The following is an 18,690-nucleotide window of genomic DNA, read 5'->3' as shown; positions in this document are numbered from 1 at the left end:
TTTCCAACAGTAGATCTTAAATATCATACATCAGTTGATAGTGTTAATTAACTTAGCTAGAACCAGGCTGGTACCTTAACATTATTTTCAGGTTGATCCAGTTGTGTGGATTCACATACTTCTTTGCTGTTCATGTGGAGAATTGTTGTTAACAAATAAATATGATACATACTGTTGTATTGTGATTTGTTTTGCAAGTTTAGGTATGTATTAGTACATTGATATCAACCCTCAAATTAATAGTACTACCCTAAATTATCCAAATTATGTCGAATTTAGGGAGCCGAGCTGAGTGTAATTTTCAAAGCCAACTCATACTATTGTACAAATTCTTAAGCGTGCATGAAAACATTGTTTTCATGTACATGAAAACAGTGAATATTACACGTCGTTTCACCCAGTTTGTGTGTTGCCCTCTTCTGTGTTCTTATAAGAAACTAGAACCGTGTTTGAAACCGGTCATGGACAATATTTTCCTGGAGTGAACTTGCTATCGTTTTCAGATTTTGTACATAGTGGAAGAATTCAGCACAACTTTTTTTATGGGAATTTCATCATGTTTCATATCTGTCCTTTTGCTTTTTGTCCATACTATTACTTTGCATGTTCTCATTTTGAAGCTAATTGAATATCCGCAGGCTTCCAATGAAGATGTGTAATATACAAATGATTGGTCGGGCTGTACGTGGTCACAGGCGAGTCTAGCTACACAAATGTGTATAATCTCTGGATGGGAGACATTTGACGATCGAGGCCAGAAGGGTTGCTCCCGTCCAATGTTCATTTTTAGTGGTTTGAAGGTTTGTTTGGCGAACATAATTTTTAGTTAATTAATGTGGCAAGGTCAGCTCTATTCCAGATTATGTGCAATGCTCATTGTTGTGACACACTGAGTTGTTGACCCGTATTCTCTCTTGACATGTAAAAAAAGTTGCAACACAAAATTCACTGGGTTTTATTTGCTATTGGTGCGTGATAACACAATTCTATCCTATCGATTCTATAATCCAGGATAATATGTTCTCAATGAGTGCTTACAATATATATAGTACTGTTTAACCTTGTTAATTCTTCTCAAAGTCTAATTTCATATTTTATGTGCACTATTTTATTGTATTTTGTACTATGTCTCTAAACCATTCAGATGATGAATTACTGTATTTTTTTGCCAAATTCTAAAGCATGCACTAGAGCTGGGAGTTGAGAAGTGACGAGTGGAGGGTTGCCGAACAAGTTTTTCCTTGCTACTGAAGTTCATAAGTCACACAGAATATCTAAGATTTAGACATTTTTTTCTAAGGTGCATGTGTGTGCCATGTAGTTAATACTTGACCATAGTGCGGCTAAGGTGAGGAGGACACCATCTCATCATCACCCATAATAGTGTGCTTTGTTGGGCCATGGGTGAGGACGACACTTGACGGTGTTGTGATGATGAGATGGTGTGTGAACAAAATGGTAATATGTGCTACGATTGATCAAGGATATGCGAGGGCAGGTCAGGAGACAAGATGGTGTCAAAATGGGAGGCAATGTAGCCGGGGAGATATGGGATGGGAAGGAGAGGTGGAGCGGGGATAGGGTGGTTGTAGATAAAGGAGATGGATAGATTGGACAAAGAGATCCGCTATGCCACGAGAGACATACACAAAGAGAGAAATAACTGAAAAGCTCGATAGAGGAAGATGGACACACATACTGACATGGTTAGAAACTACACACGACACCTTTTTTAATCAAATGTCACTATATATCCTTTTTATGTCGCCACAAAGTAAAATTATGCTCCCATTGCAACACATGAGTAATTTCAAAGTGCAGTAAACAAACACGCAAAGAGGGATCATAGCGGGGCGATTGGCGCGGGACTCCTAGGCACTACGTGAGGAAGTACAATGTGAAGGGAAGAGGGCGTCATGAGAAAGTTGAGGTGGGCGTCAACCGGTTTTAAAGGAGAGGGCTCTAGCGAGAAATGTAGGAAACCAAAGAGGGAGAGGAGGTTCTGGCAGGAAAAGGAAAGGGTGTGCGGTGGGGTGGGAGTTTTATGTTGGGCGAGCGTGTTGGATATAACATGATGGATAGTCTGGACAACCACATCCCAACAGATGATCTAGATTGGGTGGTACCCTCGGTGTTTAGACGGTTGAATTTTACGAAGCGTGTTGGGTGCATGTTTGATGTCCGAACAAGCTTGGATCATATGAGTAAGAAATAAGCTTCGGTGTGGGAGACAATTTTAATTATATGTTTGATTTATCTATTGCATTATAGCCCTCTACTACTAGTAGTAGATCTTCTAAAGTTTGGGATAGCTCAATCAGTCCTGACCAAACGGCCCGGCCCAGCCTGGCACGGCCCGACCCGTCACAATCGTGCCAGGCACGACACGGCACGCCGAGGCCCGATTATTAGCCGGGCCGTGCCGTGCCGGCCCACCGGCGCAGCCTCCCAGCCCAGGCACGACAAGGAGGCTATACGAGCCGGCCCGTAGGCACGCCAGGCCCGCTAATCTGTTAGTTTTTTTACGCTGTTATTTGGGCTAATTTTGACCTGTTAGGCTGTTTTTTGGGCCGACTTTAGTATATTGGACAGTGTTTTGGATCGATTTTAGCCTATTAGGTTATTTTTTTATCCTATATATATAAAAATAAATAATAAAATGGTAAACGGGCCGTGCCGTGCCGGCCCGCGTGCCCAGCCCTCAGGCCTAGGCACGGCCCGAGGCGGGCCGCGTGCCTAACACGGCCCGTTTAAGTCGTGCCAGGCCCGGCCCATGGCGTGCCTGGCTGGCGTGCTTTCGGACTGGCCCAGAAAGCACGGCCCGTTTGGCCAGCTTTGAGCTCAATACTGTAAAAAAAAAAAAAAAAACGCGCCCGGCTGTTGCCGTTGCCTTGGGCGCGAGCGCACCACGCGGGCGCTCTCTTTTCGCGCCAGCGAATTTCCCGAGGGGGCCGAACGGACCAAAAATCCTCTGGAATCCGATCCCCGGGAATCTCAGCGCCACGATCCATCATCCCGTGATCCAAACGCGACGATCCTGAGGACTCTCGGAATCCCGTGAAAAATCCCCCTCCCCCTCCAATGGACCCAAAGCCGGCCTGAATCCCTTTCTTTCTTCACCATCTGGCCGGCCCTCTCTCTCCTTCCTCCTGCTCCGCCGCCCACGGCCCCACCTCCACGCCAGTGGCCCTCCCCCACAAGCTGCTCCTCCTCGGCCGACGAGGCTGCCACCACCATCCCCACCACCACCCTCGCGCCGCTCCACCTCACAACCGTCGGGCCGGGCCGTGCTCCACCGCCGACCAGCCTCCGCCTCCTCCTGTCCAGGTCGCCGTCCGCCGGCCAGTCCCTCCAGATCCGCCGCTCGCCTGCTCCGGATCCGAGGGCCGCTCCACCCCTTTCCAGGTCTCCGTATCCAATTCAACAGTGACTGAAGGTTAGCTCCGATTTTCCGGAAATTCAGCAGCGACGCGCACTTCTTCAGTTAATCATTTGGATTTGCCCTGGTGTTAAGCTGCGTGCGCCTGTGTGTAGCCTGCTGGTCCGGGCGGCGGCGGCAAGATGAGGCTTCTGCGGGTGGCCACCTGCAACCTCAACCAGTGGGCCATGGACTTCGACACCAACCTCCGCAACGTCAAGGAGTCCATCTCCCGGGCCAAGGCCGCCGGGGCCGTCGTCCGCATCGGCCCCGAGCTCGAGCTCACCGGATACGGCTGCGAGGACCATTTCCTCGAGCAGGACACCACGGCGCACGCGTGAGTGCCCCTTCTCCGTAGCCTACTCACTACCGATGAGTTGAAGAACCCTGCACAAAACATGTACTCTCATAGCAGTGCTAAGATGCTAGTACTAATTTCTCTGTTTGTTTATGTGGTCACGGTTGAAAAAAAAAGGCACCGCGGAAACGCTAATTTCATTAACCTGTTTAGCTTTATTTATGTGTGTTATGCAAACTTCACTGTATGCATTCGGAACTGAATTTGTATGGTAACCCTTTGAGTGCCCATTGCCGTTTAATGGTAGAGATATTTCTAAAGTGTAATAAAAAATGAATAATGCCTAGTAATGATATTCTGCCTAGGATTTCACATTTTTATTAGTGGTATAATATTTGCAACCTTCATATTATACTCTTATGTTAATTACTCTTTTCTATATGAACAACCTGCAGATGGGAGTGCCTCAAGGACATTCTGTCTGGTGACTATACAGACAACATCTTGTGCAGCATAGGAATGCCTATCATTTTCAAGAGTGTACGGTACAACTGCCAGGTTTTCTGCCTAAATCGCAAGATAATTATGATTCGGCCCAAGATGTCCCTTGCAAATGACGGGAACTATCGTGAATTTCGATGGTTTTCTGCTTGGACATATAAAGATGAACTTGTCGACTTTCAACTCCCTATTGATGTCTCAGAAGCTATAGACCAGGAAACTGTGCCTTTTGGTTATGGTTATCTTCAGTTTCTTGACGTGTAAGTACTATTGCTAAATTGTTTCTTTATGATTGGGAACATGTGATTTCAGCCTGATTCTATCTTGGCTATCATACTGGATAGGGCAATGTTTTGTGAATATTTTCTAAACCAAGTTGGATACAGAACCTAAGTGTCTAGGTATAGGATGTTTTTATTTTGTTAATAATTATTTATAGTCCTCTATGATCATTTTGAGCCAATGTCCCTGCGATGCCTTTTCCTGCCTCTTTACAATATTCAGAATGCATCTCTAGTTCTTGATACCTAGTTAGTCCTTTTATCTAATGTAAATGTGCTACAACATGTTTATGATTTTTAGCATATATGCTCAATTTGCCCTTTGCTAATATGATTTATGTTATTACACATTCTTAATTAGTAATTGTATATGTTATGTGATTGATGATCTTGCATTTCTTGATGATATTAGACTGCTTAATTAACCTGATTCTGTTACAGCTTTTCATTTTAGTTATTAATTTCAGATCTTTGGCTGCTGAAACCTGTGAAGAGCTATTTACTGCAAATGCTCCTCGGATTGACCTAGCATTCAGTGGCGTCGAGGTCTTCATGAATGCAAGTGGAAGCCATCATCAGTTAAGGAAGCTCAATCTTCGGATTGATTCCATGAGAAATGCAACCCGCTTATGTGGTGGTGTATACATGTATGCTAATCACCAGGGTTGTGATGGTGGCCGCCTTTATTATGGTATGCTAATATGTCGGTGTTTTCTCTCTGTTTTTCTTTGCATTATCCTATCCCTTGGGAGCTTTTAAACTTCATAGCACTTTATTATCAGTTCTAGTTCGATGTTTAGGTTCCACCGTTGTTCTTTCCAACATTAAGGTTGCAGTCGATTGAGGGTCGCTTTGAAGTGTGTGTGATTGGAATTCCTCAAGTGTTCCTTCTAGAATAACCTTTGTATTTGGATATACCTGACACATTGTTGACTGTGGTAACAGTAATGGTATTTTGCACAAGCTGAACTTCGAGTGACATTTCAGTATTCTACTGAATTGGCACTACTGACATCATATGGTGATTCTTTTCTTGTTTTGTTGCACAAGTTGCAGTGATGATATATAGTGCTTTTGGTTCTGTTGTTTCTGACATCCATGTATCATTGAAACCTTTGTCTTCAATCCAGTAATAGCTTTCTTATTCAAGACTAAACAAAAGACTCGAGTATAGAAGGCCAGTGAGTGAAGTACACAAGCTAGAGAAAATGCCTTAAGCAATACAACCATCCATAGCATACCTACATTGTGAATCCAGCAGTAGTTTAGTGCTAAGTTGATCTATGCATTTATGAATTGACTTTATCAGAGTTGCATGATTTGATTCATTTGTTCTAAGTCGTCCTGAATGTTCCTCACTAGATGGCTGCTGCTGCATTGCGGTGAATGGTGATGTGGTTGCCCAGGGATCACAATTCTCATTGAAGGATGTTGAAGTGTTGGATGCTTTGATAGATCTGGATGCTGTAAGTTCTAGCTCCTTCGGATTTTAGTTGCAGTCATATAGTGCTGCTAGTGGTTCCTAATTTCCTATTATTCTTTGAATTAGTTGGTTTCCATAATTGAAGGATCTTGAATCAATATTAATGGCAGTATGAAAACATGTTTCGTAGGAGTACTTCAGAATAGGGTAATCAAGCTACACTCACACAGACAAACAGTTTCTACTCAGTTCTGTAAATTTGTTAGTTTACTTTCTTTGTTTTTGCCTGGAAGAATATTTGCCAACTGTTGCATCATTATATGCTGTTCAGAAATTACTTGCATCTCCACCATGTTTAATTTTATTCTTGTGTTGGTTGAATTATGATTGTGTATAGGGTTCTCTAAGGTCATAAGTTTTCGGTTCTTCTCCTTTATATTTGTTAAGAGAGCTTTTCTAGCCTGTAATTACTACTTCTAGTAGATAACGGTTTATCCTCGACGTAATTATATGGATTGAATTTTCGCATAACTGAACATTCTTTTGTGGAACCAGGTATCGAGTTATCGAGCATGTGTTTCTAGTTTTAGGGAGCAAGCAAGCCACGTAACAAAAGTACCTTGTGTTAAGGTACAATATAAGCTTTGCCAAACATTTCGTGATGGAATGATCCCAACTGATCCAATTGAGGTTAGTTTCTGTTTCTGGATTTGATCCATTTCTGGAACGCTGCAGTATATTATATTTTACTTTTTAACCGTGTCCGAAAGAGACCGATTTGTTTTAGAACCCACCGTATCGTAGGATCACGATACTCTTAGATTTATATTTCCAATTATAATTGTTTTGTGTGTTATATCTAATAATATCTGAGATGAATTATCTAACACAATTTCTTACTAGCACCGCTGGAACATTTTTTAGCGAATGCAAATTGTGCTCCTAATTCCAAATGAAATTGCTGCCCAGCTTGCAACCGTTCGGATGTCCATTGTTTCTCCTATGGAATGAGAAGAAGCAAATATTTGGCCCACTGCCAAATGATGACACAGCAGCAACGAACTAGAGTTTAGTACCACATCACGAATAACCTAGGCATGGACATGCTTATAAACCTTTGCACGTGCACCGACCTGCTTAAATTAAGTGGGTTGCCATGTTGCACTGTTCTTTCTCCTGTTAACCCTGGAGAAGACCTTATTGTGACCCCAGCTAATCTACCGATGGGACCACAGTCTGACAAGTGATAACAATTCTAGAAAATTACAATAAAAGTGTTATATGTACTACTTCGGCCTGTTAGAGTTCTAAGAATGCATGATACGATCTGTATCGCTGTCCTGAAAGCCTTGTTCTAGACAGCGCACAAATATAGTTTATGAGATGACAAAGCTTTGAAGTCATGTTGGCTAGACGGCTGGTGCATTATTAGTTACTAAGCTGCCTTCTTACTTTCATAGTTGAGTCGAAGAAGTAAATTCTTGAACTGGGTTAAGGTATGGTCATATGGGTCAATGGACAACAGGGGTGCTTAGTGAACTTTTTATGTCTTAATACTCCGCAATGATTAGGATTTGCCGCTGTCATATTTTTGTTTTATTTTTCTTTGTAGTGCTTGAAAAAAATCCGAAATGCGGACCGAGATGAGTAGTGTTGGAAAGTCATATGCAAACTTTGACAAGCCACAGTTGATTTTTTCTGAAGTTTTGACTAACCTTTTTTTATCACCTCTGAAGATTATGTATCACTGTCCTGAAGAGGAGATTGCGTTTGGACCTAGTTGCTGGCTATGGGATTATCTTCGCAGAAGTCGAGCGTCGGGATTTTTGCTTCCACTTTCTGGTGGTGCGGATAGTTCATCTGTTGCAGCAATTGTTGGCTGCATGTGCCAGCTTGTCATAAAAGGTCAGGTCAAAAAGTCTTTCTTAGTTTTCTCCATTGGCATAATTTTCTATAAATGCCTTTTGGGATGTACTATCTCCTTGCCAAATTATGTACTATAAATGCCTTGTTTATGCTTCATGCATTGGTTCATGGAGCCTCTGGGTCATCAATTTGGTAAGGAGGAAGTAGGTCGCAGGAAAGTAGTTAAATAGTTTATCCGCACACTGATATGTCCTCCTTAGAAAAGAAATAGGAGCTATTACATGCCCGTCTGTGCAACTATCAGCACTGATCCTCTAGATATTCTTAGCTGTAGTGTTCTTATTCTTTTCATTTCAGTAATAGTAGGTTCATTAAGACAATACTGCCTAAATATAAGGCGTATTTTGACGGTCCCAGTTCAAGTGTTTATCGTAATTATCTTGTACATTATATTTTTAAGAGCGAGAAAAATCATGATCATAATTTCTTTTAAATACGAATTGAACAGTACCAAATTTGTATGCATAACCTACACGTTATTATCATCGAATTAATTGTTGGTCAAAGCTTGGACTTGGAAGTTAAAATTTGCCTTATATTTCTGAATGGAGGGAATATTTATGAGGCTAATGATCTTTTCATACACCCAACTTGCAGATATAAATAAAGGAGATGAGCAAGTTAAGGCTGATGCTATGCGGATTGGTCAGTATAAAGATGGGGAGTTCCCCACAGACAGCAGAGAACTTGCAAAACGTTTATTTTATACTGTTTACATGGGAACAGAAAATAGGTAATCTTTGGCTTAAGGATTCAGTTCTTTTCAGTGTATCTTTCTCTAGAGTACCGTCCTTCTCATTTGACACGCATCAGTATATTCTCTATGTAAATTGATTAACTTGATAATGATGATATGTACTGTATTTTCTCCCAAGCCCTGCTCGACTTGTATCATTTGTGTTATATCTCATGGAACTGAAACTAGCATTTCGGACATCCATGGCGAAAACTGTATATCCTCACTTCAGTTCCATGAGAGTACCAATGAAATTGGCATTGGTTGACTATTGGGAGAGTCATCTCATGGAACTGAAGTTGGCATTGATCTCTGAAACCAGGACAATATGGTTTACTACTGAAATAGCTACCAGAATTTCACAGGCATTGGACCTTTCACATATGCTGCTGATTGTTTCTTCATTAATTTATATCTTTATTATTTCTTAATGTTCTTCATAGAGTGTATATATGCTTTACATATACTTTGCTTGCCACATAGTATTTTTTTTCCCCCTTATTCATAGTATTATTTCTCCACAGTTCTGAAGATACCAGATCACGCGCCAAAAGGCTGGCGGAAGAGATTGGTTCATTCCACTTCGATGTACCTATTGACAGTGTAGTGTCTGCATTTCTTTCTTTGTTTGAAAGGTTAACCGGCAAGCGACCACGCTATAAGGTATTTTGATACCATGGCATTCTAATCTACTAAAGAAACTGCCTAAATGCATTCTGCGAACATCTTTATTTATAACAACATTTTGTTTATATGGCTAACACAAAATGTTGAACTGAAGTTTTTGTCTTATATCCTTGGTGGTGGGTAAATGTTAACTTGTTGAATGCAATATTTGTGAAATGCAAAATATCCCAGACTTAAGTACTCATCCATTCTGAAGTATATGAGCAGAGAAACATTTCTTTGTAATTATGGAAGTAGAAACTGAAAGAAAACCAAGAACAAGCGCTATGTGTGCTCCTTTCAAGTACTCCCTCCGTCCCAAAATAAGTGACTCAAAAATGACTCAACTTTGTATAAAGTTGAGTCATTTTTGAGTCACTTATTTTGGGACGGAGGGAGTAGTTAAGAGTGCTGCTTCTGTTTTGTTGTATACTAAAGTGGATAATCATTTATCACATGGCATAAAATTCTGAAATCCCATTTCCTAGTTTGAGAAACCAAATGTTTAATTTAGATAACCTACCAAGCAACAACTATCATAAATCATGAAGTGACCGGGACCAGTGACATGCTTGCATTTGGTTCCTTGACAAGCTGGAAGCAGTTGAGGTAAATTTTGATGATCAGTATCTATGCTAAATAATTCAGGTTGACGGAGGATCACATACTGAGAATCTGGGATTACAAAATATTCAAGCTCGAATCAGGATGGTGCTTGCCTTTATGATGGCTTCTTTAATGCCATGGGTTCATAACAAGTCTGGGTTCTATCTTGTTCTTGGAAGCTCAAATGTGGATGAAGGATTGCGTGGTTACTTGACGAAAGTAAGTTAAAAGTTTAACAGATGTCTGCTCCCTTTTAGATACAATGTTCTCACCCATGTTGGCCCTAGGGAACCAAGTATATATTTTCCTTCATGAATCCATCATTTCAAGTCAGCACTTGTTGGGACTCTTTGATAGTCTGTGATGACAACTAATGACTAATGACAATAACCATTGCTTCGTCTGTTAAGTATGACTGCAGTTCAGCCGATATAAACCCCATTGGAAGTGTAAGTAAGCAAGATCTTAGGGCTTTCCTACGATGGGCAGCAGTTAATCTTCAGTATTCATCATTGGCTGAGGTTGAAGCTGCACCTCCTACTGCAGAGCTTGAGCCAATCCGCATGGATTATAACCAGGTGAGTTTGAACACCCAGAAGTTTGTTACTAGGCCAGCTCTAGTTTGTTGACGGGAACTTGGTGTTCCCAGTGCTTTTGACCCTGCTCCTCCGCCCCCCTCCCTATTGATATTTCGAATTCATTATAGCTTAAAAATCTATGTAATGCTGCTTGTGTCTCGTGATTGGTAACAGAACATTGTTTAACTCAGTTGTTACATTGCCCTCAAAGTATTCCATTAGTACTCCCCCCGGTCCTTCTTAGTCTGCATATAGGTTTTGTCCGAAGTCGAAGTATCTCTACTTTGACCAAACTTATAGAAGAAAGTATCAACATTCACAATCCAAATCAATATTGTTAGATTCATTATGAAATTTAGTTTCATAGTATATATATTTGATATTGTAGATATTGATATTTTTTAATATAAATTTGGTCAAACTGTGCCAAGTTTGACTTCACAAATCTAATACGCTAAGTAAAAAGGACTGGAGGGAGTATATTATTCATTAAAGTTTCAGTTATACTTGTGCATACAATTGTCTTAGCCAGCTATCCACAAAAATTATATTCCCAAATATTCTCGTTTGATGCTATTTCCGTTTAAATAGTTGGATGAAGTGGACATGGGGATGACGTACGAGGAGTTATCGATATATGGGAGATTAAGGAAAATATTCCGATGCGGTCCTGTTTCGATGTTTCAGGTTGGTCTACAGCTGACTTTATTATTTGTTTACTAATCTAAAATTAGAATTCAAGGCATCCTTTTGCTCCACACTTAAGTGTATGTATGATGTCGAGCTTTAGCTGCATATTTGACAAAAAATGTCTGTAATTCCATGGGTTATGCCTATATGAGGAAAATGCCATTTGTTTGTAGTTACTGTTATATGAATTATGTCTGCTTTGTCAAGGAGTTTCCTTTTTTTAATGTTTTTCCATGGATTGCAATACAGTTTCTTTCAGTTAAGTGATACTTAAAAGGGGATGGCTACACAAAGTTCAGTGTTTTACTCGCTTGCATGTTCTTCACCTCTCCTCTCACTACTATGATGAATAGTACTCCCTCCGTCCCATAATATAAGAGCGTTTTTTACATTAGTGTAGTGTTAAAAACGTTCTTGTATTATGGGGCGGAGGGAGTAGATGGTAGAAAAGGTCCGTTTGAAGTTAAAAAACTGACACTTCCACATACTTATTTTGACACTTCAATAATAAAACTTACCAATAGACATCAGTAATAAAACTTACCAATAGACATCAAAAGTCAATCTGTGTAATAACAATACTGGGAGCATCCAGTGTTGTTTCTCTAATGTATATATGTGGTAGGAACCGCTAGGGTTCTACCGGGTCTAGGGCGGAGGTTGTAGGGGATGAAGCGGAGCTGGCGAGGGCTGGAGCGCGACGGCCTGCGGCGGGGCGCCGTTGCGCGCGAGAGGGAGACGGCGGCGGTGGAAGGCGGCGGCGCAGCTAGGGTTTCGGCTCCTCTGGGAGCCGGGCAATAGAGTTATGACTATATTGCTTAATTCCAAAAGAGTTGGTTACATCGGTTTATATAATCTCGATAACTTGGACTCTAAGATAACTTGGACACTGAGATAACTAAGATAACTTGGGCTAAGCCCGTAACTAATCCTGCCCATTGGGCCTCCTAACATCTCTCCCGCCTGCGCAAACAGCTCGTCCTCGAGCTGGAAGTCTGGATAGTGCCGACTGAATTCGTTGAAAACCGCCCATCCTACCGGTTGACCATCATCCGCCGCTTCCGTCCTAGCCGTCTTCGGGTCAACCGGTAGGATGGGCGGGGGCGGTCGGCCATAGACCACCTCGAACTGCGTGGCGCGCAAGGCGAGGTGATAAGAGGTGTTGTAGCAGTACTCCGCCCAGGCAAGCTAGTCCACCCAAGCACGAGGACGATCACCTGTAACACAATGCAAATACATGGCAATCACCTTGTTGACCACCTCGGATTGACTGTCCGTCTGAGGATGGAACGCCGTGCTCAAGTCCGCTTCACGCCCGCCATCCTGAAGAGATCGCGCCAGACATGCCCCGTGAACACCGGGTTCCGGTCGCTGACGATCGAAGAGGGAAACCCGTGTAGGCGAACGATGCTGTCGAAGAAGGCCCGGGCCATGGAGGTGGCGGTGTAAGGATGGCCAAGCGCGATGAAGTGGCGTACTTGGAGAAGCGATCGACCACTATGAGGATGACGGACTTGCCGCCCACCTTGGGAAGGCCCTCAATGAAGTCCATGGAGATATCGGCCCAGACCTGAGAAGGCACCTCCAAGGGCTGTAGCAGCCCTACCGGTCGCTGTGTCTCCGTCTTGTTACGCTGGCATGTCGCACAAGACCGCACCCAGTCTCGAACCAGGGCCCGATCGCCCGGGATGTAGAAGTTGGCGCGGAGACGGTGGAGGGTCTTCTGCACACCCTTGTGGCCTGCCGAGTGGGCCAGCAACAACACCTGATGACGGAGGTCGCTGTGATCCGGCACGAAGAGGCGTCGCCCATGCAGGAGCAGGCCCTCCGCTAAACACCACGGCTCCTTCAGGTTATCGGCATCAAGGCGCCGCCGAAGGGACTGTGCGTCGGGCGCGTCCGTGGTGGCCCGGCGGATGTCGTCGAAGAGGGCGAACGAGGGCCCTAAGCGGATGCAGAGGGCCGCCCCGTCGGAGTTGCCCGCGTTAGCGTCGTGGTCGTCGCGGCGGGACAGAGCGTCGGTCCAATAGGAACTTGAGGCTGTAGTGATACTCGATGGTGAAGTCGAAGCCAAAGAGCTTGCTGATCCACTGGTGCTGCGGCATGGTAGATAGCCTCTGGTCCAATAGGAACTTGAGGCTGTAGTGATGCGTGCGAATCCGAAACGACCGTCCCCAAAGATATGGCCGCCAGTGGCGTATGGCCTGCACCAGACCAATGAGCTCCCTCATAGGCTGCGAGCTTGTGATGGCGCGTGGCGAAAGGCCTGCTAAAGAACGCGAGGGGCCCGTCGCCCTGATGAAGGACGGCGTCGAACCCCACGCCGGAGTCGTAGTCGACCATGAACGGTCGGTCGAAGTCGGGCATCTGAAGGACGGGACCTGTCGTAAGGGCCCGTTTGAGGGCATCAAACGCCTCCGTGGCCTCCGAATCCCAGGCGAAGGCATCCGCGGGAGTGCGCCGTTGGCCAGGCCGCAACGGCCGCCACCTTGTCGGCGTCCATAGCAACACCCTCGGTCGAGATGACGTGGCTGAGGTAGGTGACAGAAGGCGTCCCGAACGAGCACTTCGAGCGCTTAAGATGAAGATGGTGCGCTCGAAGCTCGTTGAAGACGATGGCGACGTGCTGAAGATGTTTCGCCCATGTCGTGTTGTAGATAAGAATGTCATCAAAGAAAACAAGCACAAACCGACGCAAGTAGGGCTGGAGGACGTTGTTCATCAAGGCCTGAAAAGTCGTCGGAGCGTTGGAGAGGCCAAAAGGCATCACCAAGAACTCGAAGTGGCCGTGATGAGTTTGAAATGCCGTCTTTGCGACGTCGTCCGGGTGCATCCGCACCTGGTGGTAGCCCGAACGGAGGTCAAGCTTGGTGAAGAAGCACGCCCCATGCAGTTTGTCCAGGAGCTCGTCGACGACCGGAATGGGAAATTTGTCTTTGAGCGTCTGGGCGTTAAGAGCGCGGTAGTCGATGCAGAAGCGCCACGAGTTGTCCGACTTGCGGACGAGGAGGACCGGCGCCGAAAACGGTGAAGTGGAGATCCGGATGATGCCCAGGGCTAGCATGAGCGAACACTGCCGTTCCAGCTCGTCCTTCTGCAGCTGGGGGTAGCGGTAGGGATGCACCGCCACCGGCGCCGTGCCTGGCAGGAGATGGATGCGGTGGTCATACACCCGGGCCGGCGGCAGACCCTATGGCTCGTCAAAGAGGTCGCTGTGCTGCTGCAGGAGATGGTCCAACAGAGGGTGCACGGACTCGGTAGCAGTCGTGGCCAGTTGCCGCTGTGGCGTCGCTGGTGGGGCGCCACCCGCGCCCTCCCACCGGACGCGGCGACCCAGGCGCCAGAAGGTCATCGTCATGGCGTCGAAGTCCCAGAGAATGGGACCTAGGGTCCGTAAGAAGTCGACGCCGAGGATGAAGTCGAAGCAGCCCAAGTCGATGCCAGCGCATGTGATGGTGAAGTGTTCGTCGCTGATGGTGATGGGGACGTCCAGTGCGAACCCATGACATCGGAGACGGTCGCCGTTAGCCACGGTGACCCGCAACTACTCCCCGCCCGTCGGCTGAAGTGCCAAGCGACGCATGGTCTACTCGGGCAGGAAGTTATGTGTGGAGCCCGTATCCAGAAAGGCCAGGAGGCGCTCGCCGTGGATCATTTCTGACAGGAGCAGAGTCTTCTCCGCTCGTATACCCGCGAGGGCATGGAGGGAGACCACGAGAGCTGTCGCCGGTGCCGGTGCGACCTCCGCAGCAGCTGGTGCGGCGAAGTCGCCGAGCTCGTCGGCGGGCGTGTCCTCGTTGACGTAGTCGGCCGCCTCCAAGTAGAAGAGACGCGGGCAGACGTGGCCTTGCACGTAGGGCTCGTCGCAGTTAAAGAACAGCCCCTGGCAACGGCGCTCGAGCTGCTCGGCCGGGGTGAGCTGGTGGAAGGGCCGCGTCGAGGCCGAAGTGGTAGTCGCAGGAGGGACCGGGGGCGGATGGCCCGGCACAGCTGTAGGCTAGGGAAACCGGGTAGGCTGTCGGCCACTTCGTGTCGGCGCCGCCTGCTGCAAAGCCTGCGCACGACGCTTGAAGGCGCGGGCGTAGTACATGGCCGTCTGGAGGTCCTTGGGCCCCCGAAGCTCCACGTCCACGCGGATGTGATCCGGCAGACCACCGACGAAGAGCTCGGCCCGCTGCTGAGCCGTCACGCCAGGGCCTGGAACCGGTCGGCGAAGTCCTGTACCGTGGAGGTGAAGGGCAGTTGGCCGAGCTCCGCCAACCGGCTCCCTTGTATCGGAGGTCCGAAGCGAAGGAGGCAGAGCTCGCGGAAGCGTTCCCATGAGGGCATGTCGCCCTCGTCCTGCTCGAGGGCGTAATACCACGTCTGTGCGGCGCCTCAAAGGTGATATGAGGCGAGCCAAGTGCGGTGCGACGCGAGTGTGCATTGCCCCCGGAAGAACTGCTCACACTGATTGAGCCACTTGAGGGGGGTCCTCCGTACCGTCGTAGGCGGCTAAGTCAATCTTGGCGAAGCGCGGCGGTGTCTGAGTAAGACCGCCGTGTCCGTACGGCTCGGTGGTGCGGAGCAAGGGTGACGTTGCCGGGTCGGTGGCCACCGGGGGTCCCCCTTGGAAAGACGGCCCGTCGCGGCTGGCGTAGCGGCCCGCGGAGCTTGAGGGCCCTCCATACTACACAGCGGTCGCCGGCTGCTCCGACGCCATCGTGTAGACCGGCAGCGGAACGGACCCGGCCAACCAGGCCGTAAGGGGGGGCGGTGAGGGCGGGAACCGGACTTGCTGGATCGGGACGCCTGGTGTTGTGGCGGGCGGCCTGGAGATGAACTGCTGTGGCCCCGGCAGCTGCAGCGGCAAGGGGGCGGCCGGCGCGGCCGACGCCGCAAGCGCCTGAGTCGGCCAGGGCGACCAAGGCAGCGTGGTGGCTGGAGGGGGCGGCAGCTGCAGTGACCAGGCGATCGCGGGTCCCGGCGGTGGTGGCTGGTGCCTGGGAAGCAGCTGCAACCCGCCGCCGGGGGCAGGCAGCGCCGCCGGTGGCGGACCGTAGGGGCCGGCTAGATAAAGGCGGATCCCCTGGACCGCGGTGGCGAGGTCGCGCAGGGCCCCCATGACCTCCTCCGGGGTGTAGATGACAGGGGCCGGGGCGGCAGTGGTAGGCGGTGGCGGCTGCCGTACCAGGCGGCGTGGTGGAGATGGCCGGCAGCAGGGTGGTGGTGGTGATCGGGAGGGTGGTGGCGGCCGGCGAGGATGACATGATCGGCCTGAAGTCTCTAGATACCAAATTGGTAGGAACCGTAGGGTTCTACCGGGTCTAGGGCGGATGTTGTAGGAGATGAAGCGGAGCTGGTGACGGCTGGAGCGCGGCGGTGGAAGGCGGTGGCGCAGCTAGGGTTTCGGCTCCTCTAGGAGCCGGGCAATAGAGTTATGACTATATTGCTTAATTCCAAAAAAAGTTGTTTACATCGGTTTATATAATCACGATAACTTGGACTCTAAGATAACTAAGATAACTTGGACACTGAGATAACTAAGATAACTTGGGCTAAGCCCGTAACTAATCCTGCCCATTGGGCCTCCTCCTTTGGTACGTAGTACCGGTCATAACAATATGTGAGAATTTTTCATGAGTTTTATGGGTTTATTTTTGAAGTTAAATAGTGCGGTGGTGCTGCCGTGTGTTTCTATTGTGTTTAGTAGTGTTTTTTATTTATTTCAGTAGCCTTATTATTGCAATGCTTTTGCTGAAAGAAATGTTGGATTAGATACAGGAAATAACTAGCTGATCTTTAAATTATAAGTGAAATTATTGTAGTTATTATCATCGGTGCAAATATGTTTCCAAGTATTAAGTGCTAAAACATCTTGCTACAGAACCTCTGCCACAGGTGGTGTGGGCGACTATCCCCCTCAGAAGTGGCTGATAAAGTGAAGCACTTCTTCAAGTACTACGCCATAAACCGGCACAAGATGACGGTCTTGACACCATCCTATCACGCCGAGGTGCTCGCCTGTTCCAGTCTGTAGACACAAGACCTGCCGCCTTATGCTGCTGCTATAACCTTAGCCTACTATTTTTTGCAGAGCTATTCACCAGAGGACAACAGGTTTGATCTCCGGCAATTCCTATACAACTCGACATGGCCATACCAGTTTCGGAAGATTGATCAGCTTGTGCAAGATATCGACAAAGATGGCAAATGGGTGGACGATCGTCGTGCAGACTCGCAGCTGAGACAACGCGCAGCCGCTAGGCCTGCGCAGGGAGGTGGAATGGGAGTCGTGGCCGCGGGATCTGCCAATCCCAGTGTTGGGTTGTAACAAAATAGGGCATGCTGACTTACGGAGTAGGTCACGCAAGGTAAAGTGTTTTTTCAGTCATTATCTCAGTGGAGCTTTTACTCGGTTATTATTACCATGTCCTGTAAACTTTATGTTTGTTGGTGGCTTGAGGTGGCTTCTTGGTGCTGATGGATACTTTGGCTTTGCTGCAGGTTGGATAGACTGGAAAACCAGAATAGTACATAGAATAATTGTCAAGGGCCAAACACAAGAGTTCCTCAAGGCATGGACGATTGATGTTTTGTTTTCAAATTCTTCTCCCTGCCTCCTCCTTGTCCTTTTAATTGCACCAGTTCAGTTAACTGAAGTAACTTTGGTTGCACCGTTCAAGTTAACAATGCGAAATGCAGTGCCAACTAGGCACAGCAAGTTTGCTGGCCACGTAGGCCGGAACATAAAAAAACCAAGACGAAGCCGAAAGCAATCGACAACGCTGACCGGCTTGCAGACGGCACGAACCATACAAAACAGTAAGCTATTTAATGAGTATGGAGTTTGGCGAGATATCTTGTGGTAGAAGTAAATGAGCAAGTGTACTCTTAGCCAGGTTTAGACGTTTATTTAATGATTGTGCGTGAGAGTTTGGCTGGCAACTTGCAAAGTAGTTTGCACTTTAGAAGGAGGGAAAATTTTGTTTTTACCATTCCAGTTTTTGCCTATTTTCCTTATGCCACTCTAGGTTTTAACAATTCACTTTTGTCACTCTTAGCTTTTGACAATTATTATAATTGACATTCCGTGACAAAAGCACACTAATTTTATTTCACTTTTGCCACTCTTAGATTTTGACAGTGGATCATAATTGCCACTCTGAAAATTTTGTTTATGCCACAGAATGGCAATTGTGATAATTGTCAACAACTAAGAGTGGCAAAAGTGAAATGTCAAATCTAGAGTGACATAAGGAAAAATTGGCAAAAGCTAGAGTTGCAAAAACAATATTTTTTCCGAAGGAGGAACCTTCTAGCTAGGGGATAAACTAGAGCAATGGAGCAGGCTGGAGGATCTGATCCTGATAAGCGGATATGGCTCGGCTGGAAAGTCAAAACGGCCAATTCAGTGTCGAATCTCTTGCTCTTGCCGTGCAAAGTGTTGGCGAAGTTGCTTTTAACGGGTTTTTATGGCAGTCTCTGGGTCAAAGCTTCTTCTCTATGTAGTCCTAAAGAAAAGTGTCACGTGATCTGGTACTATGTTTTTTGGGAAAGTCTTACATTTCACCGACTGATCCGCGTG

General features: G+C 46.6%; 1 protein-coding gene across 2 annotated transcripts; it reads left to right on the top strand.

Annotated features, from left to right (window-relative positions):
• Positions 1–3,000: 3,000 nt before the first annotated feature.
• Positions 3,001–17,787, top strand: LOC123442705 (glutamine-dependent NAD(+) synthetase). Of its 2 annotated transcripts, none has more exons than XM_045118824.1 (15): positions 3,001–3,436; positions 3,535–3,755; positions 4,172–4,477; positions 4,966–5,189; positions 5,861–5,964; positions 6,477–6,611; positions 7,658–7,826; positions 8,445–8,580; positions 9,108–9,246; positions 9,898–10,074; positions 10,266–10,433; positions 11,025–11,120; positions 16,990–17,118; positions 17,200–17,476; positions 17,610–17,787. In XM_045118824.1, the coding sequence occupies exons 2-14, from the start codon at positions 3,562–3,564 to the stop codon at positions 17,434–17,436; spliced, it is 2,214 nt and encodes a 737-aa protein (XP_044974759.1). In that variant the 5' UTR covers positions 3,001–3,436; positions 3,535–3,561; the 3' UTR covers positions 17,437–17,476; positions 17,610–17,787. The 2 variants fall into 2 exon arrangements, with proteins under 2 accessions (XP_044974759.1, XP_044974760.1); XM_045118825.1 differs by having other exon boundaries at positions 3,515–3,755.
• Positions 17,788–18,690: the final 903 nt, after the last annotated feature.

The sequence above is a fragment of the Hordeum vulgare genome, chromosome 3H, assembly GCF_904849725.1.
Source record: "Hordeum vulgare subsp. vulgare chromosome 3H, MorexV3_pseudomolecules_assembly, whole genome shotgun sequence".
NCBI lineage: Eukaryota > Viridiplantae > Streptophyta > Magnoliopsida > Poales > Poaceae > Hordeum > Hordeum vulgare.
The sequence above is the reverse complement of the archived record's forward strand: the minus strand, read 5'-3'. Positions and strand labels throughout refer to the sequence as shown.